Raw genomic sequence first — 23,910 nt, forward strand, 5'->3', positions numbered from 1 at the left:
GAAGGTCTGTGCCGATGAGAAGGCGCGTCGAGTGGGGGAGATCGCGATCGAAAAAATACCGCGGTTTGGGGTGAGGATTGCGCGTCGATCGTCAAACTGGAAGCTGTTCGGAACCGGAGCGCGAAGATTACATCCGAGCCCGATGGCAGAAAAAAACAGTCCGATGATGGAGCCGAAGCCCATGCGCAATACGATCCAAAGGAGGAGTCACCGACCTCGTGACTTCCAAAGACTTTCCAAGAGGAAAAACAACCTGCAAACATCCGGGCCCAACACCAGATGGCGATCTATGCACAAGTGTGTAATCTGCAGCTCATATGCCTCGAACATCAGGTTTTAAAGAGACAGCGCATGCGCTGGCTTGGCAAGACCTAAAAACTATGAGTGAATCCAACAATTTAAGTAATATTGGTATATCTAAATGTGTGAGGCAAAAGTCCCAATTAGATTAAATGTCAAAGGGTAAAGAAAATAGTACTCACATTGAGTTGCAAACATGTAAATAGACTGGTTGGTAATAAACAGAATAGATGAGCTTGAAATACGAATGTGTTAAGGTAGTTAATTTGCGGACTGGCTCGTTAGTTTTAGTTTTTATAGCCAACACAATAAAAGGAATGAAAACTTTCGTAGTGCACCTGGATGTACATTTTTAGCTTCTCTGTCTTTCCTTTAGCAATAAAGAGACTAATCTTATTGCTCAACTGCTATAATAACCTAGCGGAAGGGCAGGTTCTAAAGGTTTTGTCGACCGTTCAAGATAAACTCTCCCAGCAGACAAAGGATTATGGAGAAATGGGTCATGCATGTGGGGGGGGGGGGACTTCAACCTGCATCCTTGCCCACAGAGTAGTAATAAAATCTGCGGGCTGGTGGATGAACATGAGCGTCCTATCGTCCATTTCAATCACTCCAGGCTAGGTTCGTACATGAACGAAGTCCTGTCAGCATTGGATCTTATGATAGTAAATAAACTGGAACCAACCAACATACCTGGGGAGGGGATACGAAACAACAGTTGACTATGTTTTAATATCAAACATCCTGGGAAGCAGAGCCAGACATTTTGATGTACTAGTCAATGCACTAAGTGACCACTCGGCCCTCCGCTTAGAACTCCATTTAAACCTTACACACTCTTCTCCACAGACTATAGCTAGCGCTCTAAGCCAGAACACCCTACATCTAGACAGAATAAATGGTTACTCTATAAGATGGGAGAAGCTAGACCCCGGACAAATCACCGAAACGGTAATTAGAGCAGCCTATCCATACATTATTAGTTGCCTAGACTTAGAAGCTACAGAGGAGGAAGTTCTAAGTAACTTTGCGGTAATTCTTGAAAAAATAAGTGAAACACTGACAGCAAAGTCTAAAAGAGATCAACCTAGCAAGGTAGGATGGTTTAATCATAGCTGCACGGCAGCAAATAATAAATTAAGAGCAGCACTAAATAAATCCAACAGAGACCGACAGGAAATTATCATGCTCAGAAAGGAGTATAACATTGCACGGAAGAAGAGAAAGGGCGAACTAAAACAAGCACTCTGGGACCAACTCCATAAAAGCTCCCTAGAGAAAAACAGCGAGGCCTTCTGGAGAGTGGTAAAATCTCCATTCCTGGTTGATGATACAAACCTCCCAAAAATAGAAGTAGCAATTGAAGAATCAGCTTGGGTGGCCCATTTCTCGAAAATATTTCAGAAAGGCCCAGCACAAATGGGGACTGAGGTATCTCACACTAGCAGCCCCCCTTCGGTCTCATATCCTATCCCGTTAGAATTAGACATTCCGGAAGTGCTTCGTGCATTAAAAGCGAGTAAGAACGGAAAGGCTCCGGGACCTGATGGGGTGCCTATGGACCTATTTAAGTATAATACAGATCTCTGGGCCACAATATTGACCAGGGTGTTCATGGCTGTAACAGAGAAGGGCCTGCTGGAATCCTGGACTAGATCCATCATGGTGCCTATATTAAAAAAAAAAAAAAAAAAAAAAGATCGGCAAGTGGTATCCTGCTATCGTCCAATCTCACTGCTGGATTCGCTGGGCAAGGTTGTGGGTAGAGTGGTGCTCGAGCGTCTCCAGCGGTGGGCGGAGGATGGTGGGGTCCTCTCCGATCTCCAGTTCGGATTCCGGGTGGGCTTTGGCACAATAGAACAGGCCCAGAATCTATCAATGATGGTGAGCAAATACGTACACGCAAAACGGGGCAAGCTATACATGGTCTATGTAGACCTGTCCGCTGCCTTTGATTGCGTTTCCCATGTTAAGCTTTGGTCAGTTTTTTCACAATTAGGAGTTGACGCCCCCCTCGTAGATTTTATGAGGGAGCTATATTTCAAGGCATCCGTGAGGGTACGATTCGGTGTAAAAGGCGAATTGTCTGCGTCGTTTGGAGTAGAGCGTGGGGTTCGCCAAGGTTGTGTCCTAGCCCCCTTTCTCTTCTCACTGTATACAAATGGTCGGGAGGTGGAGATGTTAAGGGGGGGGCAGGATCTTCCGCAGGTAAAAAAACGTCCAATCCCTGATCTGCTCTACGCGGACGATGCCGTGATACTGGCTCGTACCCCACGCGAACTACAGAAGGCTTTGGATAGGTATGCAGACTTTATGGGGAGCCTTGATTTACATATAAACATAAAAAATACATATGTAATGGCAGCAGGTACAGGGAAAAAACGGGTCAAAGATATATTTCTCAGTAAACAAAAACTTGAAGTTACGGCCCATTATCCCTATTTAGGCATCATGATAGACGACAAGTTGAATTGGAAAGCCGCAGTTGAGGCACGAAAACATTCTTTCATGAGAGCCATTGCTGCACTTATAAGTTTCTCCCAAAGGCTGGGTGAAAGGTCCCCGGTAGAACTGTTAAAAATCTATAGTGCTAAATGCCAGGCAATAGCACTGTACGGGGCGGGAGTATGGGGGCACGCTGACACAAGTGCCCTGCAGGTGGCAGAAAATACATTTTTAAGGTTCCTTTTAGCGGCACCCAAACGCATCTCCACATTAGCATGTCACATGGAACTGGGGATCCCGTATTTAGGGGACTTGGTAAAAATTCAACCACTTCTTCTTTGGCGACGAATATGGATCTCTGAAAAGAACCTATTAACTAAACAAATCTTGACAGACTGTATGTTACTAGATTACTCAGTGAAAATTAGTTGGCTCCTCTATGTGCAAAACTTTCTAACTGACTTAAGGTTAGAGTCTTACTATACATTACCTGAGACAATCTGTGAGATCTCAAGGAAGGATCTGAAAGCAAGGGCATTGAGCCATTTAGAAATTTTAAGGCTCACGAATGAAGCAATGAAAGCTTCTGCCCAACACGTAATTGCGGTCCAGACCACCCTGCTAATTCAGCCTTACCTGACACTTGATCTCAAAGTTTTTGAGAGACTTCTTTTGATGAGATTCAGGTTGAATCTTTTCCACCGATTAGTCGCTTTTCCTGTAAGAAACAGTTGGGACCCAATCCTTTCGCCATGCCCCTGCGATGAAATATCAAAACGGACGACTATACACACTGTCCTGTTCTGTAAGTTCTATCATGGTCATCGCAAACTCTGGTTATTACCTCTGTTGAAATTCTGGGGCTTTAGGCGTTGTCGCCCGGCTAGGTTACGACTCCAGTTTCTAGATTCTGAATGTATCTGCTATCATGTCGTCAATTTTTTAAAATCCATTTTTAAGCATAGAACAAATTTGTGAAAAGTCTTTTATTCGTGAATTGGATGACTTTCTTTTCTTCTACGTATAGACAGTGACGACAAATGCTAGTATGGAACTGCTCTTTTTTTTCTTTTAATTACAATAACTATGTAATATTGTGAGAATATGTTTTAACTGATATGTTGCTTTTATGGTTTTTCTATTTTGTAAAACCGAATAAAGAAAGAAAGTTATTTAGGGGTGAATTGTATTCAGGGCTTAAGGGATTCATTCACCTATATATCTACTTAATCAGGGGTTAATTAATCAGGCAGTACAACTTGCATCATTATGCAGTTGAATACAATTATACAATCATGCCTTCAACGATATGCAATTGATTGCATTGCGTTAGTCTCTTAACATAACCCAGAAAAGGGCACTGAGTGCATTGCAACAACTAGAACGCTACTCATATCGGCCATGTTGGAAGGATTAACATTCTCAAGTACGGTGTTTTTAAAGATGAATCAGTTCGGAGCTTGGAAAAATAAACCAGCCAGGATACAGGCTCGGGGCAAGAAGCTAAATCCACTCACAAACTAAACTTGGGCAGAGCGCTGAAATATTTGTCGCTCATCAGTGTGTCAACCCTGCACAGATGAGCGCCGCCGCCATTAGGGGCTCCTCGGTGTACTCCATCAAGATGCTGGAACAGCAGCCTGCTGCAGATTGGGCTGGAGGGATTGATCAAACCGCGTATTGCTTCGCTGCAGAGAACTTAAATGAGTAGTATGTGATGCAGCAACATGAAGCAAAGCAGTCATTAATTTGCATATGCTACCTGAAAAGGCAATTCCTGGGATCTTGGGTAAACAATGCAAAAAAAATGTTGGGCTTTCACAGTTTACTTACTACTGTCAACGCAGATTACTTCAAAAACAAACAAAGTTTTATTTTTTCAATTTTGCATCTCTGAGACTTGCCGATCACAGTGTATTCTTCAACTCCACCTCGACAGAGTATTGCAAATATTGTGACTTTTGCATGAGATGCAAAAATCAAATACTATGGCTGCCAAACTGCACAGGAAAGACTGCCTTAACACATTTACAGACTCTTCGTTTGCTGTGTATAAATTATTTGGACACTAAACTATATAGACCCAGCCCCGTCTGCATATATGCACAACCAATCTACCATGGCACTCACTGAGTTTTGCACTACTGGTACACCCACAGAAATATATACACACCAGACTTCACAAGGTGGTCTCTTGCACTCATTCCCTTGCAGCATCGGAAGCATGGGCCACACACCGGATCGGGGGTCGCTGTACTTAATTTTAAATGTTCACAAAGATAGCCCATATTCCATAACAATGCATTGGGAAAAGGTTTGTATGAAACAACAAGAATTGTACAACACTATATGTCAGGGACACCAGTTCAAGCTGCGTCAGCATAAAGGCACAATCAAATAATGTAGCATAGTTTCATCACCCATAGAAAAGGGTAATGAAACTATGCCAGAGTTTCTTATAATTACTGGAGGCTATGTATGCCTTTCATCTCCCATAGTTCACCCATGGCTAACACATAAGCAATTACATGTTCCCTGTCCCACTACATGAATCACAAATGGTCTCCAATCTCCAATGTTAAATATTCTTGTGCTTTCCAAATTCTAACAAGGCCTGCGCTACATAAATACCGCCACTACTGATCTTTTAACAGCAGAAACAAATCTAAATTAATATACAAGAGATTTATTAAGCAAAAGGACATATGCTCATCAAAAATAAACACATTAAAAATAGGGGGTGCCTTTGCTGCCTGAGGCCAAGCGATGCCTTCTGAACATTTGGGATCCCACGGATTTAAACGTGAAAGGGAGGATATGGGTCACACTTGGGCAGACGGATGCCAAGCGCAACATAGCACGGTTATGGGGGGCCGCTGCATCGCCTACGTTAAAGAAATGGACGGAAGAAATGGACTGGTGTATGGTTCGCGAGAAAGCTGTATACGTTGCACGGGAATGTCCCAAAAAATGGTTAGCAATTTGGTCTAAATGGAATGTGTACCGGGGGGGGTTATGTGAACCACCGATTGTCTCATCCCCAGAAGACCACTGTACAGTTTAAAGTGCAAATGCATATATTGTAACTATACCCGCTAAGACAAAAAGTATGTACTGAGACGTGTGAAAAAAGGATGCCAATGTAATATATGAGGTGCAGAGCTGTATAACATGACCACTGTTTCTCTAAGTTATATAAACAGAGTTTTAAAAAAAATATATAATAATAATTATAATAATAATGGTTAATCAACATTTATTTTACAAAACTGTTTTCTCACCAGGGTGTATAGGATGCTGCAATGAAGAAGTAGATCACCATTCTGTCACACATGTGAAAACAATGCTCCATTGTCCTGAGGAGAAAAGAAAAATTTAAGAAAGACAATGAGGTAGGAATTAAAGTAAACGTTGAATGCCTTACCAAACCAAGTATACACATATATTTAAACCTGGCTTAAAAAACTATTTCACGAAACCGCATCCATTAACTGATATGAAGTTTATTTTATTTTAAGTGTATCTAATTTATTCGTATTGCACATTTTAAGCTGAATGATTTGTGCTGAACAAGAGCAATTGTGCTAGTCTGCCAACAACAGTATTTAGAAACTGATATTTTAAAAAACGAATTAACTTTTGTGCTTGATGTCCATTCAATTTCCTTATTGATGTGTGGTCACTTAACATTTGTAGCTGGACTAAACAGCAAGATTTTAAGGACAAAATATTTCCTTAATTGCCACACTTGTTAACTGAGTAATGACAACTTTGACGACCAATACCTCTGCACCGTCCCAACCGCCACCCCAAGCGACGCCACCAAACAACCCTCCTCACCTGGATCCCACTCACGACATAAGACACCCCAAGGACCATGAAGAGCATCCACTCCAGAGCACCTTCTGACCCCAGCCGGCCGCACAGCTTTCACAGGGCTGCCACTGCCATCGCACCAGAGCTACATCGAACTATCAACTGCTCCCTCGAGTCAGCCACAATCCCTGACAACTGGAAGCGGGCCAAAGTCAACCCCCTTCTAAAGAAGCCCTCCGCAGACCTGACAGACCTCAAAAACTTCAAGCCCATCTCACTGCTTCCATTTTCAGCCAAAGTCCTCGAAAAGGCCATCAACACCCAACTAGCAAACTTCATCGAAACCAACACCATCCAAGACCCCTCTGAATCCGGATTCCACAGCATCGAGCCCACCCTCCTCTCCGTAACTGACGACATCCGCACCCTTCTCGACCAAGGCCATACGGCAGCCCTCATCCTCCTGGACCCATCAGCAGCCTTCGAGACCGTCACCCACCGCACACTAGCCACCAGGCTCCATGAAGCCGGCATCCAAAGAAAGGCCCTAGACTGGTTGCAATCATTCCTCTCAGGCAGAACACAGAGAATAAGACTCCGGACCTTCCTCTCAGAAGCAACAGAGATCAGATGCAGAGTGCCCCAAGGATCCTCCCTCAGTCCCACCCTCTTCAACGTCTACATGGCCCCCCTCGCAACCATGGTCAGAAACCACAGGCTCAACATGGTCTCCAATGCCAACGACACCCAGCTCATCCTCTCCCTCACCAAGGACCGGATTTTACCAGGTACAATTTCCAAGAAGGGATTAAAACTATTGCAACATGGATGAGGAACAGCTGCCTGAAACAAAACTTGGAGAAAACAGAAGTCCTCATCCTCGGCTCCACCCGCTCTGCATGGGATGACACCTGGTGGCCCCTGCCCTCTGGAACCCATCCACCCCAACAGACCATGCACATAACCTCGGCATTAATACTGGACTCATCACTCACCATGAATCACCAGATCAACGCCTTCTCTTCCGCATGGTTCAACACCCTCTGCATACTACGCAAGACATTCAAGTGGATATTCCCCCCACCCCCGACTTCAGGAAAACTGTCACTCACGCACTCATCACTAGCAGACTGGACTATGGCAACGCCCTCTACGCTGGAAACAACAAAAACTCCTCTGCACGATCCAAAATGCCGCAGACAAACTAATCCTCGATATCCCACGGAACAACCACATCACCTAACACCTCTGCGACCTCCACTGGCTCCCCATCAAGGGAAAAATAACTTTCAAGCTGCTCACGGGCGCCTACAAGGCTCTCCACAACACTGTACCCCAATACCTCAACGACCGCATCTCCTCCCATGTCCCCAACAGAAGCCTCTACTCAGCCGACCTCTCCCTAGCCACCGTCCCACGCTTCTACAGGACCAAAGCAGGTGGAAGGTCCTCCTCCTACCTTGCAGCAAAGACCTGGAACAAACTCCCCTTTCACCTCCGGCGGAGCCAGACACTGCACCAATTCAGGAAGGACCTCAAAACCTGGCTCTTCGAATGACCCCAACAGAGCTGCTCAGACCCACCCCCAGCGCCTTGAGGCCCTCACGGGTGAGTAGTGCGCATTACAAAACCCTTTGATTGAGTGAACATATTTGGTCCCTTCTGATGCTTCACATTCACGCTTCACATTTCAGGAAAGAACTTCAGACGACTAGAATAGCAGGGCAAATTATGTTAATATCTCTAAAGTAAATTATAAATGTAGAACACAAATATGAACTGTAAATCTAGCCTCTCTGAAGAAACAATCTGCTGTCCCTTTCTCTGGCGGTCAGTTCAAGATTTGGAATGACCCACACAAAGGAATTAAGATGGGCAAATATTTTCCAGTCTTTAATAAAAGCAAAAACCTCCTGGAAAAATCTTTAAAGAATAAAAATTCCTTCCTCCATACTCACATCTAAACACCTTTCTGATAATATACGGTAATGTATCTCTTTCTTTTAGTATGATGTCAATTTTGTTGTATGCCCTGTACCTTTACTCCTGGTTACATATATCTGTTGTATAATTTATGATACTTCAAGTATACATTTTGCAATGACTGTAAAAAGCTCCTGATGCCCTACAGGACGGAATCAGTGCTATAGAAAACTTTCTAAATAAATGCAAAAAACGGGACAAGCTAATATATAATAAGGGTTAGCAAACAAAAAGGCTCAAAGAGAAGGGGGCACTGGGTTGGCGATGGAAGGAGAAAGAAAAGCAGCAAAATGTGGCAAGACTACAGACGTAATAAAGTTGGCAAACAAAGGCGAACCAAATAGCAAAATCCAAAATAGAATAAAGATTAGGTAAAGCATGGGGACAAGAAGGAGCTGATAGTAGGACGAGAAGTACCAAGGATCCAGAATGGGGAAAATGCAGAAGCAGACAACTGTAGAGCAAAACGCAGGAATGAGTGAAGGGAGTGAAGGGTAAGCAAATTTTGAGAAGAGCCACAGGAAAGTGGGAACAAGCTAAAAGAAGCACCGCCAACTACAACAGGTCTGACTTTAACACAGGCATGTACAGATGCCATTTGCATTCATTAGCACATTAAAGAAAGGCCTATTTGCGTTGCGTTTCCCCGAGAGTGAGCAGTGCAGTACAAGACTGCAGAACTACAAACTTTTACTAGGTGTAGTAAGAATGAACAACATGCCGCTACAAAACCACAATCTAGGTATCCCGAGAAGTGTTTTTTTTTTTGTTTTTTCTTTTTTTTAAAACAGCTGCAATTTATTATGAGAGCACTGCAAAGAATGCATGGAATAATTTCGAACATACTTTATAAATGAGACCGTACTTATAATAGTGTGATAGGATTTAATGGAACATTACCTAGAAAAGACATTATGTCCCTCCTTTCTTACGAGTTGAATGTGCTGTAGGTGTAGAGAATAATGCACACTTACCACTAGCATTACATATTTGAATACACCCTACTGTCCACTTGGCAAAAACCTGTTTTTGAGATTGGTTTTCCAAGGTACGGCTGTGCAAAGGCAACAAAAAAAGCAGGGTTTTGTGACTAACCTTTGTACAGTCAATGTTATATATATATATATATATACACACACATACAGCTCTTCTAATATCGAAAGTATGTGGAGTACTCTCTGAACGTGACTATGGTTGTGTGAAGCTAAGAGGATAATCCAATTCACTGATTAAAATGAAAATGAACTACCGCCTTTTACAAGGTAGTAAAACTGTATCCTTATGTACTTGCATAAAATGTCCTTAAACTGTGAAAGCATTTGGCTCGCTACCTTTGTGCTGTTTCTAGGAAACTACCTTCCATGAAAGGAACTGCAGTGCTGCACACGAATGCAGGGGGTTTAAAGGGGCCATCCATTTTTAGAATCAGAGTGTTTAGATCCCATGAAGGGATCGCAGTAAAGTTTGGGGAATTACCCGATTTAATGATTTTATGAATGTCTGGTGTTTTCGGTTTTGGAAGTACCCAGCTATTGCCACCAAGCATACCTGTATTGAGGTATAAACAAGGTTCGACATTTGAAAAATGTTATAAGGAACAAATAATTGTACATTGATATTTAAGGGTTGTATGTTTAAATTTAGACAATAATGGACAGTTTCCATTTAGCTGCATAACGTGCCTTAGTATTTCCATACAGTGTTTGAAGCCTTCCTTACCTCCTCGAAATCTAGGATTTTGCAAGACTGAGTTCCTCAGATTGGAATGCTATAACTCACCCTGATGTTGTGAGAGAAGATCTGGGCACAGGTGCAACTTCTCACGGGGGTAGACCGAAATTTGAATTACTACTGAGAGCCTTGGCTTTTGAGCCCATGTTGGAGCTATGAGGATAAGTTGCACTGACGTTTGAAGCATTTTCCTGACAACATGGAATTGGTTGCAGTGGAGGAAAAGCAAAAGCAAATATTCCTGACTAGTTTATCCGAAGGGCATTATCCAGTGCCTGCAGGTATAGGTTACTAGATGAAGTTTTGCCATTTTATGCACTTGCACGTAGTAAAAAGTTTGATTTTGGTGTGAGCAAATATTTAAAGTAATGTCTGAGTGAATGGCTGTTCAATGATCACTTGTGGATTTACTGATTCCTACATCCAAAGAGATCTTCAAATTCATTGTCGACCCCTCGGATGTGTTCTGCTAACAGATGCACTTTGTCTTGGATGAACCAGTGCCAAATATTTTGTACCAGACTTGCCAATTGTGCTGAATGGGTGACTTTCTATATCTGAATGCAACACATTGTAGTAATGTCCGTGCAAATGGGCAATACTCTGTTGCAGACTTGCATTTGAAAACACCAAGGGGCTAATTGCAAGGCCAATAACTCCAGCACATTAATGAGTATTCTTGACCACTCACGTTGTGAGTGATGCAAATGTACTAAGGGTCACTCAAGGCTATGGGTGGTGAAATGACCAACCCAACTAGTTATTTGGCCTGCACTAGTTGAACATGCGCTGAACACTGTGCTCCACCAACACCATTTATTCACAGTTGCTTGGGACCCCCGTCTTGTAAGACACTTGTAAAGTGTCCAACCCTGTCTGTGAGACGAGTACAATACATGATGTTAATATACCCAACAGTTTCATAATTGCCCTTGCCATCTGATGAGGCGATCTCTGGTAAAAGGGAAGCAGCATGTGTAATGCCATAGCTCTCTCCTTGCTTGGATAAGCTTTGCCTGTTATAGCACTGAGTGTGGATCTCGGAAATGTTGAGTATATTTTGGACAAATACGAGATGTTTTCACATTGACTAAAAATTCCACTGTGTGGAAGAGATGAACAGATGTTTGCCGGTGTGCTAGGCATTGTGCAAGCTGCTTCCTTTCACCAGCCAATTGTCTTGGTTAAGTAGACATAAATGCGACTTGCCCATAAATACACTGCCGCGACTGTGGACCTATGGTGAAAACGCCGAGGCCTGGGATTACCCCAAAAGGCAGTAGTTTTAACTGGTAATGAACTCCATTTACCACAAACTTCGGTACTAGCTCTGCGCAAGATAGATAGGTTTGCAGAACCAGGCTTCCATGAGGTGAAGGTTCCCCATATAGTCTTTCACTTGAAACACACAAATGACCTCCTGAGCGTGGCCATCCTAAGGTGGTTTGATATAATTTAGCGGTTGAAGAACACTGATAATGGACAACATAGTTCCATCTCTTTTCAGTATGTCCCTTTTGATGTAGTGGGACCAATGCTATGGTTCCTTTTGTTAAATGCTATGTACTGTCTCAAGAGCTTGTGATGGTACTGGATGATGTTGTGTGGACGGGATGAAATGTTGGGTTGAGATGTGCAAAATTCCAAGCAGCATCAGAAAGCCAGGGTTGAGGACAACCACTGGTCTGAGGTTATATCCTCCCAATGAGGGAGGATCCACCTCAGTCTTCTCCCAACAGTTGTTTAGTGGTTGGGGGGGGGGGGTGTCGGGGGGGGGGGGGGGGGGGGACAGTGACAAGGTAATTGCTAGGCAGAAGAGGTGCCTCTACCTTGTGCACCACAGTCTTTGGCACGTCATAGTGTCTGAATCCATCTCCATCAAACTGTCCCAGCATCAGCTGCTTTGCCTTTCGTAATAGGACTGCTCTTGACAGTATGACCCCCAGGTGTGGTGGTAGTTCTGTCTGCAGACTTTGAAACTTTTGGCTTAGATGCTGATATTTCAAAATGCACTAGGGAGCCCAAAATCTCCCTTTTTTTTTTTTAATACATGGGTCTATGAAAGTGCAGACCTATTACATATTGATGTATTTCTGGTCTGAAACCAGGTAATTTAACCTACATATGATGGTCAGGTAGGACACGTATGTTTACCTGCCTTGAGACAGTGTCGATGGCATCTAAGGCACACCAGATGGTTCCACTCCTAGTTCTTCAGCCCTTTTTCTTTATGCATCTGGGAATTATTGTAATATTTCTGTACATCTCCTCCCATCGATCTCTATCGTAGTGTGATAGAAAGGCCATCGAGTTAGAAATGCACCACCGTGCTGACAAGCATTATGTCAAGCATTTACCTGCCCCATCAGTGCCATTTATCTTGTAGTAGAGAAACCCCTGCTGCTTACATTAAAGCTGCCTTCCAAGCTGTATGCAGCACACGCGAGTGCGGTGGTACATGCTCTCTGTTGTATAGTGGGTCCATCTGCAGAGCTAGTGTGATTTTTATCATCTGTAACGGCATTGCTCATGTTCTCCTTGATGGTTAGCACGTTCTCTTCAATCATCTTCTTGCTTTCAGATATGCAAATTAACATCTGTGAGATTCGTTTCTACTGCTGGTGTGTCAATTTTGTTTTCAAACACTGTTTTGGGGTCATGACTTGCCTTGAGTTAGTCTGTGGTCGCATGCTCTGCAGTTCCCACAGCCAACATAGTCTGCCACATGCTGTAGTTGACATTTGTTATTTTTCACTATGTTGAGTGGAGCCATCCCAGATAAGCCACCAAGACGTCTGCAAAGAAAAGCAGTTCCTGGGTTAGATAATGGCAAAGGTGTAACCCTTCCCAGGCCTCTTAGATTTCATCCAAATTGGAAAACACTGCGACAAAAGCTGGGCCCGAATAAGTCTTCAACTGGTCTCAATGTTACAACAGACAGATTTGTGAGAAGAACAGAAGTTCGGGCATTAGGCAGTGCAAATATGCAGCAGGGTTATATTGCAGAATGGAATGTACGATACATAACCCATCAATGTCAAATATATTGGGATTAAAACTACAACAAAACAAAAAGTGATAACTTCATTGATATTTTTAAGACTATATTTGTGTATGTACGTCTCACAATCCACCTAGGTCTATTTATTTGTGGTTATCTAAGGTGTATATTCACCAAGTTCTTTTTGGTCTGTATTTGTCCAAGCCTACGTGGGTTGGAATCTTTAGGTTAGTGACTATAGCCCACACATCCCTGGCTGCTCAAGTCTCTGCCTTATGCCTCAGAACGGAAAACAGCAACATATGAATTTTTGGATGGTGGAAGTAGTACCTGTGGCATAGACATAACAGCGACCCTGAAAATGTAAGTAATCTACGCCACATTTCTCTTTTCCATTCACCAGCTAAGATATTGGAAAAATATCTTTATCAGGAACTAATAGCGTTTATGGCCACCTGGGATCTTCTGGATCCTTTGTAGAATGGTTTTCGGAGTGGCCACAGTTCGGAATCCACTCTGCTGGCACCAACTGATCCAATCGCTGTCAGGTTGATCAGGGAGGATCTGCCATCTTGTTGCTGCTGGACCTTTCAGCGGCATTTGATATGGTATACCCCTCCCGCCTGGTTCAGAGACTGCTCCAGGAAGAGACTGCTCCAGGAAGGGTTGAAGGACACCGCCCTAGCCCCGATGGAAGTCCTTTCTTACCAACAGATCTCACACTGTGTGGTGCGGACACTAAGACAGGCTCTTTCCAGTTACCGGGATACCCTCATGGCTCTTATCTCAGCCAGACGTTGTTTGGTCTATACGTTGCCTCCGTGGCCAAACTGATTAGGTACTTTGGCTTCCAAGTACTTTCCTATGCGTATAATACACAAATTATTGTATCAATATCCTACGACATCCCGCCAAATGCTGTACGATGGATATAAACAACTGGATAAAAGATTTGGCTGAAACTGAATGCCAACCAGACAGCAGATCCTGATTTTTGGAGCGCAAATGTCGGTATGGTCTGAACTGTGGTGGCATTCGTTTTGCAGCCCCCTACGTCTTCCAGTCACTGAGCAAAAAATGAAGGTGTGTTTTTTGACACCTCCCTTTCCTTTGATGCCCAGGTGCAGAGGATTGTAAGCTCTGGCTTCTACATTATCAAAACTCTAAGAAAACATTTCCTCTCATTACAGCCGAGCTCAGAGTTGCAGTGGGCACCGCGCTAATTACATCGAGCCTTCATTATTGCAATTCTCTGTACTTAAAAATATTAATAAGCACCCTTAATATACTTCAGACTATTTACAATGCAACTGCATATCTTGTCCTGGACGTCCCTACACGTCTGTCAGTCAGAGGACATTCCCCCCTGCATTGGCTGCCGGTCAGGAAGCGCGTGACTTTCAAAGCCCTCTGTCTAGTTCACGCTGCTCTTCACCGCCAGGGGCCGATGCATTTAAGAATGGCCTTCCACTGGTTTATCCCCAACATACAGCGGAGGTCTGCCTCCCATAAGAAGGTGGAGATACCGATATTTTGAAAAGCCAGGATGATTGCTAAGCTACTTAACACACTACCCACTCCCATTGCAAGAGAGTCTGTACTTCCATGGGGCTTTCTGCAAGCATTTGAAAACCTAGCTTTTCTCCCTTTCCTAATGGATAGCTTTGGTCGACTCTTCTGTAGTTGCTCCTATTCTTTGCTAGCGCTTTGACACCCTTGGGTAAAACGCGCTTTTACAAATGTTCAAAATTACAAAAAAAATCCAAAATAAATATACCAATTGCACTATGAGGCTGATAGAGTAGGTCCAGGTAAAAGCATTTTTCAGAAGAGCAACAAGTTGGCAGGAGAGTGAGAGGGCAAAAAGACCGGAGACAAGACAACGGAAAGCACTGGATTACACAGGAACCACATTTTAAACTCCATCAATAAAACCACAAAATTAAGTCAACACCACTGCTCTCTGTAGCTCAAACTAACAAAAAAATGATGTGCTTGTGGGGTGCCCAAATTGAACGAGCAGTCTATTCTTTCTCATCAAGTAGAACAAATACCAAGGTATTTCAGGAAATCTTTACTGCCCAAAACTTCATCTTTATTACATCAGAGAACTATATGGCTATGTAAACATCCATATAATACCGTGTACCGATGGGACATTCAAGACAATCCTATGAATGAAATAGTTTTGCTTACCGTAAACTATCTTTTCATGCCATAGCTCTGGATCACAACAAATGAAAGCTAGTATGTTGAAATAAAAAAGTTATATGCTCTCCAATCAATATGGAAAATGCATATAAATTAATGATGTGAAACTATCTTATAACATTTCACTGCAAGGACCTTGTATCTATAGGCGGTAATTTCTATATAAAATCAGGGCTATAAGGAAGAGTTTAAGACGAAACTGACTGAAGAAAGCTTTGATAGACTATTGATACAATTGTGACTGTCGCAATATCACAACACTAGCCATAGTACCGCTATCTTTCCACTAACTGGAGAGAAATATACGAGCGTCAGTCACTCTCAATTCACTCTCTTTGAAATGCTGGTAGAGCATTTTTTGACTGGGTCAGAAACTAGCTGATCTGCTGTATGCTTTTCAGGCTTACTGACCCAGTAAGTCTGAAAAGCATACAGCAAGTTCCTGTTTCACAGCAAAATATATAATGCAAACTGATAGATTTGCAAAGAACAGTTTAAATAAATGCCTTCTCTTACCTCAAGTGACTTTTTTTCCATGATACTATGTGGAATACTGTAGAAACAATGAAGAGAGCACAAAGTCCCATTCCATAAATCCATGCAGTTATCTTTTCCCAGCGATCATCTGACATTCTGTGCAGTAGGGCACTACCCACAATGGCAGGGGCAATGAGGAACTAATGAAAGGATAGAAATACGAACAAGACAGTTTTTAAAAATTTAAACCAGCAGTTCTCCTTAAAAATATTTACATAAGGATCAAACAATAAACAACTGTAGCACTGAGATTGTAATATTATATATATATATATATATATATTTTTTTTTCCCCATCCATGCATCTATGCAGTGATTAAGACACTAGATGGCCATATCTGAGAGTAGTCAGTTAACCGCACCACATCCTCCCTATAATGCAACACATTCTCCAATGTTCCCATTATATTTTCATCACAAAGAAGGCAGACAGACGAAAGACTTGCTGAAATGAGCGACAACAAGTAATCATGTAGTCTCCTCCTTTAGTAGATACAAAGAGTGAAGGAGGAGGATGAGGATCAGAATCATTTCCGCTACACTGTAACTAGCTAGGGTTTCACGGATGAGACTTTCCTGAAAAATTATCTTCTCATTCCTCATCACATAAGCAGTCCTGGAACAATACGAAGTATAGGTCAGAGTAAGAAATATAATAGGCTTCCACCACCGGTATTTCAAAATAAGATACACTGATCTTTTAAACTTCTGGTAGTCATTCCTACACTAATTAACACAAACTCTGTGAAGGATTGTCATACATTTTCACTGGCTAGCGGGAGGCTATACCAATTTGATGTCCTCGGTAAAGATGCATACTTTATGACCCATCGTTCAAATCTGCTTAATGAGGTAAAAAGTAAATATTCTAATATCGATATCAAGATGGAGGATAAGAAGTGGGGCATAATCCCTTGAGGTCAAACACTTCCAAGCGGTCTAGTAACATCAATGTTTTCAGAAGTTTGAATCTTGCTCGTCTTAGGTCACCCATATATTAGTGATCACTGACTCGTGCCTCTAAAGAGGAGAAATCCTACCTATGTTGGGTCCACATGGTCACTAAGTTTCACAGACTACTGTAGTTGCACAAGTTTGTTCTTTATAATCTTATAGGTACGTGACAATTTGGCGATCTGCAGAATATTTGAAAGGTCAAGAAGGGTGCACTGGAGTCTTTCAACAATTGAGTAAAGAGAGTCCATTTAAATTAAATTGCTATGAGCTTAGCCCCGAGATATGGCAGTAACTATGAAGAGCCGATGAGTCAGCAAATGATGAACGCATAGCCAGTCATTGAAGAACAGTGCTGGAAACAGACCTGAAAATGTGAGTATAAACACATACTCGACAGGACTTGAATGAAAAAAAAATGCTCTATGAATAACAGGCGCCATTTTCCAAGTAAAGATGCTGCCCTGGAGTCTAAGTGCCTGATTAAGAGTCTGGCGGTCTTCCAACCACCAGACTCGTGATGGACCAGCAGTGGTGGTCCACCATCCGCTGTATTATGACTTCTAAAGCCGTTGGGGCGGTGGACTGTTGGCTGCGCCAGGGAACAATCGTTCACTGGCAGTGACGCAAGAGCGCCACAACGCAATATGCTGAGCAGTTCCTGATCACCAGCCTTTTCATGCTGGAGCCCCGCCATGAAACGGTTGGCAGTGCAGGAACAAAGGGGGCCCTACAGGGCACCCATTCCCACACTGCCAAGGGGACACAGTCAAAGGAGCACAACATGTGCCCCCTGTCTTTACCCCCACAAAGTTCCAGCACAACATGTCCATGCCAGACTGGAACTTTTTTGTTGTTCCCATTGTGGTGCCTGTTTTCTAGGCATCGCCATGGGAATGGCAAAGAACCGCCGACCGTATTACGAGTTGCAAATTCGGCGGTGCTTGCGCGGATTTGGTGCAGCAAAGGCGGCATTGCGCCACTGTGCCAAAGTCGTAATCAGGCCCCAAGTACTGACTGTGGCTGATAGCATCATGGCTGGTTCTGGTAGCTGCAGTTTACCAGTTCTTTAAGTGGTAGGCAAATATATTCTATATTTAAATAGCTATTACAGCAATTGCCGTATTATAAAGTACTCAGTGATGATTTGCAGCTTCTTAAATTAAGCTAAAATGCTATAGAACTCCTTATATGGTCTATTCAATTTTGGTAAAGGCTCTGAAAAGTGTTTTACCTGTGAAATAAGTATTTTATAGAATATGCAGAATCAGTGGCGTAACGAAACTTGAGGGGGCCCCCTGCAAGGTATGTGGAGGGGCCCCCTCCAGACTCAATCGGGAGCTCTTCAGCCAGAGAACTGTGCTGAGGGGGGGCCCCCTGGAGCTTGGGGTTTGCGGGGACCTGTGTTTCACCACTGCAAACACCCCCAGAGACCAACAAACACTATCACACAATGACTAAACCCACCATCAAACTCCCAAAGGTAATATATGCTACCAGCTACCCAGAGACCAACTAACACTGTCACACAATTACTAAACCTACCAAACACACCCAGACCAACAAACACCAACACAGTAATATATGCTACCAGCTACCCAGAGACCAACAAACACTATCCCACAATGACTAAACCCACCATCAAACACCCAAAGGTAATATACGCTACCAGCGGCTCAGAGACCAACAAACACTATCACACAATGACTAAACCCACCTTCAAACACCCGACGTCAACATATGCTACCGGATACCCAGAGCGCAACAAACTTTATCACACAATGACTAAACCCACCTTCAAACACCCGACGTCAACATATGCTACCGGATACCCAGAGCGCAACAAACTTTATCACACAATGACTAAACCTACCATCAAACACATCCAGAGACTAACAAACACTATCATACAATGAATAAGCCCACAATCAAACATCCAAAAGGAAATATACACTAACATCTACCCAGAGACCAATAAACACTAAAGCACAATGACATCAAGAGTTTAGCCATTGGTATTAGAAATCAGCAGTAATGTCAGACATACAAATTGCAACGTGTTCTAAAAGGCATTCAGTCAATAATACACACTGTCATACACCTAGACACAACTGAGACTATCAAACACAAACAAGCTAACTCAACGCCTACCACCAGACGCATGGACACCAGTGGATACTATCAGAAAATGGGAGACTAAGACACACACTGTAGAGTAAAAACAGAGCAACAAGCAGATCAACAAACAATATTAGACAATGCAAAGAACATATTTAGAGACAAAGATCAAATTAGACTCAGACCACAGACAGTCGGAGGTTAACATTCATCAAAAAGTCAAAAGACAAGCATTGAGGCACCCTTAGCGTCCATCAAACACACAGACTGAAAAACACAGCAATCAGGCAGCAAGGACCTAGCAGACAAAAATCAAGTTCAAAGAGACCCAAACACACCATCAGACACTCTGAAAACAAGGCACGCTTTCAGTTACCCAGAGACGAATCAACACTAACAAACACTGATTGGAAAACAGACACTGTTAGGAACCCAGAGATTAACCAACACTGGCAACTAACCATAGACAAACAGACACTGTAAATTACTCAGGGAGAAACTGTCGCTATCAAATACCCATTGACAATCAGACACTGTCAGAAACCCAGAGATGAACAGTCACTATCAAATGCCCATAAACAGACACTGTGAGACACCAAGAGTTAACAGTCAATATCAAATCGTCAGACAAACAAACACTGTCAGACACCCCGCGATAAACCGTCACTAATAACTACCCATAGACAAACAGACACTGTCAGCCATCCAGAGATGGACCGTCACTACCAAATACCCATAGACAGACCTTGTCAGACACCCAGGGATGAACCAACACTATCACAAGCCCCAAATATTGTGCAAAGGAGGGTTGATGCTTCGGGGATGGTGGAGGAGAAGGGAAAGGGTGGATAGCAGTCTGTAGAGTGGTTGGTAGACCAGAGGGTTGACTCAGGTCGCTGTAGCTCCTTCAGCGCAGAGGGGGGGGGGGCCTTCAATGGTCCCATTCAGCCCAAAACCGATGTGGGTTTGTGAGATATTGGTGGCCCGGGTCCCTCATCTCATTCTGGAGAGCGCCAGTCATTCTGCTTGAGGGCCCAGGGCAGAGGAAGGTGGTGAGGAGCAGAGATGAGGGCAGATGCTAGGTGTTGAGGGACAGACTTCAGGGGCTGGAACCAGGGCTCTGTGAAGAAGAAACTGTGAAAAGGACCAGCAAGGGGCGGATTGGGGGGGGGGGGCTTTAGGAACGGCAGGTTGTCAGGTGTCGCTTGCTTCTTCCGACCAGCTGTGGATAATTACTTAAACCCGGTTTACTTTTGCTGACTCCAAGGGAAGGCATCTTGTGATTGGATCCGGTGACGCTAGTGACTGAAGTCAGTGACGCTCTTCTGGTGCACAGGAGAGGATGAAGGGAGAGGCGGCAGTCAGTCAGTGTTTTGAAGCACACTCGTGTATGGAAATATCTGCTTCACTTACACACCAACAGCGCAAAACATTTCAAAACAAAACAGCAACATTTAAAGAAGTGGTGTGAGGGAGAGGAGGTGGAAGAGTGAGGTGGAGGAAGGGGCAGGCAGAGGATGAAGTTTGGGTTGGGAAGGGCAGAGGCTGAACAGTGAGTGACCCGGGGACTGAGGGAGAGGGCAAGGTGTCCCTCACAGCTCACTCACAGTCTCCTTCGGTGCCTTGAGGCCCGGCAGTGAGGGCAGGGTGTTCCTCGCAGCTCACTCGCCTTCTCTGGGGCCGGGCTCGGCAGCTGGTGATGTCCGAAGAGTGAGAACCTCAGAGGCCTGCACAGAGCATCCCTTGGCTCGGAGGGTCAGTCCACTCCGGTGAGTGCAGCTCACAGTTCACACCCGTCCTCAGAACAGGGGTCCGTGTGGCTCATCCCTTGACCCCTCACCCCACTTTCTGGAATCAGTAGAGCTCTCTGGTGTAGCAGTCCCGGCTCCAGAGTCCCAGCCAGGGCCCGCGCAGCAGTTGCACGCCCTGTAATTAATGAAGAGCGAGCCTCTGAGGCCCGGTCAGGGCAAAGGTGTGCGCGCCGTGAGCACCATTTAATTTATTAAGAGGTCGGGCGTGCCTTGCGCAGTTGCGCACCATTTAATTCATGATGAAGTGAGGGGCCCCTGGAGCGGGGGCCCCCCCGCAACACGGGGGCCTGTGTTACGCCCCTGTGCATAATCTGAAAATGCCAGCATGCCTGTCCTATGTTAACTCTTTCTCTACCAAAGTTTTGCTTTTTCTAATAAAGGAGGAAACCATAACCTAACAACTTTCTTTTGAAAGGGCAATGCTTAAGTCATATATTTATGAGTTCATGGTCAGAAATGCATTCACAGAAGCATTTAAAGACATCATAAAAATCATAGTTAATGATGGAATCTATTGGAGTAGGTCAGTTTGTATCAGTTTTTCCAGAAACACTTCAGGATCTGGGGGCTTATTCATAAACTGCATTTTATAGCATGCTTAGAAATACTGCAATAGTACTACAAATTCCTGCAAAAATGCTTTTTACAAACCTACATGCAAAGGGTTCCACCTCTCCCATATTTTATGTGCAGAGATCACCGCCACGACTGCGGAGATGTCTGCACATGTAGGTATACGTTTTAGTAGTGAATGTGGAAGGGGCAAAAGAAGGGGTGGCTGGAACATGGGGAATACTTATTAAAGGGGGAGGTTTGTGAGGAGTAAAGAGGGACTAAGGGAGTGGCACGCACCCACCCACAGAAGAGTAAGACCATTGTTATTCACAAAATGCATGTCTATATTAACTACAGCCAAAATGAACCAAAAAAAAGAGTAGTAAAAGTAATCCAGCTCCGAGCCGAAATAAGTCAAGCACCACCCATAACCACTGGGTACAGCAATACCCTCCCACAGAAAAGAAATAGTTAGGCACTTAAAACAAAACCACATTAGAAACAAAGTTAAAACTAAATAATTTATTTAATCTTTTATGAATATACAAACATTTATTTTAATGTTAAGAAATAAAATGTAAATAGATACATATTAAATACTTAACTAAACTTTTCCCAATTTAGAAATAAACGCAACTTAAAAAACTATTTCTATCTTTTAGTAACTTTCAATATATTATAAACACAAACATTTTACTTTATGTGGGTGTTTTCTTTTAAATATGTCCTTGAAGAAATGACATTGATTTTAATAAGCTTAAATTAAGTTTTCTATATCAAATCTATTTAAATAGTGCTGAAGCATTGTTTTAAATTATTCCACATTCTATATTTAAAATACATACATATATAAAAACATTTTTTTTTTACTTTAATTCACTTTTAAACATGTTCCTACACTTTACCAATGTGCAGAATGTCAAATATAATTGTAAAGTCCCTACTAGAAGTACATTTAAGGTTGTATATCATGTTTTTACCGATTCCACCTCCTAATTCTGGGGGTGGGGACATGCAAGTCTACACCAACTTTACACTCAAATTATGTATACCCAAAAGTCGTAAAGTTTCTCGTAAACGTGTAGATTTATACACATGCAAGTTTACCTTTCTGAATAAGGTCCCTAATGTTAAAGAAAGGGAGATCAAATTTAATTGCACACTTCGAAAAATATCCAACAATCAAAAGATGTGCTCTAAAGTCTTGAGAGCTGTGTGGTTAGGTCCTTTAAATTTCTGAGTTGCATTACGATTCTCAATGTAAATATAGATTTTTGCAGCAGTTCAGTCTAATCGACCAAAACATTGAAGACTCAGAAGATGGTTAAATTATTGCCCAATTAGACAACAATTGCCAATGAATCCATCAGAGTGTCACACATGAGACATGGGAGAATGGTCTATACAACAGCAGCATTACAATGCTCGGTATGCAAGCCATTAATAAGATATTGAAATAGGAATGGTAAAAGCTAATATTCAGAGCACTGGGCAATTATGTGATAAAATGCTTTTGTGGATCAAGGTACGTGGGTAGTACCATCTGCCCTCTGAAAAAAAGCATGCTAGAGCACATCAGAGCAGTGCAAAACAAAGATTTGAGCTATGCAATTGCCAAGCATCTCATTACATACCTTGAAAAAAGAATGGCAAAGTATGCACAACTTTGGGACAGCGAGCATACCCAAAGAATGAGAGAGGGGGTGGATAGAGTCCTCAAACTGTGACGACTGGAGTCACGACTCATTATAAGACGGAGAACAAAAGCACCATATGGACTAAATGGGGACGAGGAACTATGTTCAACTATGAATATATAAGCTCAATTTGGAGTCATCCGATTGATGAACTATAATGAACCACACAGATGTATGCACTAATTGAGGTGAAACAAGATGTAACTATGTTCCACGTGTCTGTAAAAATTGGGTTTTCATTATTGGGGTTCAAAGTATGTCAGTAAATCCAGGATGCAATATCTGACCAATCCAATTGTGAAGAGATTTCTCCTCACAACACCATAGGCATCCCATCACAATTGATCACTAAATACTATCATGTATTTGGACTGCTACGTGGCGAACAGCTTAGTTGGGCACTTAGCAGATGATTTTAAATGCAATCCTGAGGATTTGTAGTACACCTCCGGTTCCCTAATGGACAGACAACCACAATGGACGGAGGAACAACAACTGCAAATAATAAGGGTCCTACCCAATCAGAGGGAACGGTATACATTTTCAGAGCATGTGGCCACCAAACCAGACCCTGCACCATTACTATATATATACTAGACAGAATGGCATGAAACAACTACTAACTGGACAGCCCCACCCACATACAGTACTTAAACACTTAGCCCATATAACGGAGCCTCACCGGCACTTAGATACGATAGGATGTATGGCACCTAGCCTGAAACCTTGTAAATACTTTAATAAGCCAGTG

At 43.0% G+C, this 23,910-nt stretch overlaps 1 protein-coding gene across 4 annotated transcripts in view; it reads right to left on the reverse strand.

Annotated features, from left to right (window-relative positions):
* MMD (monocyte to macrophage differentiation associated) overlaps window positions 1-23,910 on the reverse strand; it is a 157,841-nt gene that overhangs the window by 95,253 nt on the left and 38,678 nt on the right. For all 4 annotated transcript variants that reach the window (XM_085617166.1, XM_085617165.1, XM_085617167.1 and 1 more), the window contains exons 4-5: window positions 16,004-16,164; window positions 6,027-6,101 (exon numbers count right to left, since the gene is read on the reverse strand). In XM_085617166.1, the coding sequence (XP_085473292.1) occupies window positions 6,027-6,101; window positions 16,004-16,164 (236 nt within the window). The remainder of the gene's footprint in view (window positions 1-6,026; window positions 6,102-16,003; window positions 16,165-23,910) is intronic.

The sequence above is a fragment of the Triturus cristatus genome, chromosome 7 (assembly GCF_964204655.1).
Source record: "Triturus cristatus chromosome 7, aTriCri1.1, whole genome shotgun sequence".
Lineage (NCBI taxonomy): Eukaryota > Metazoa > Chordata > Amphibia > Caudata > Salamandridae > Triturus > Triturus cristatus.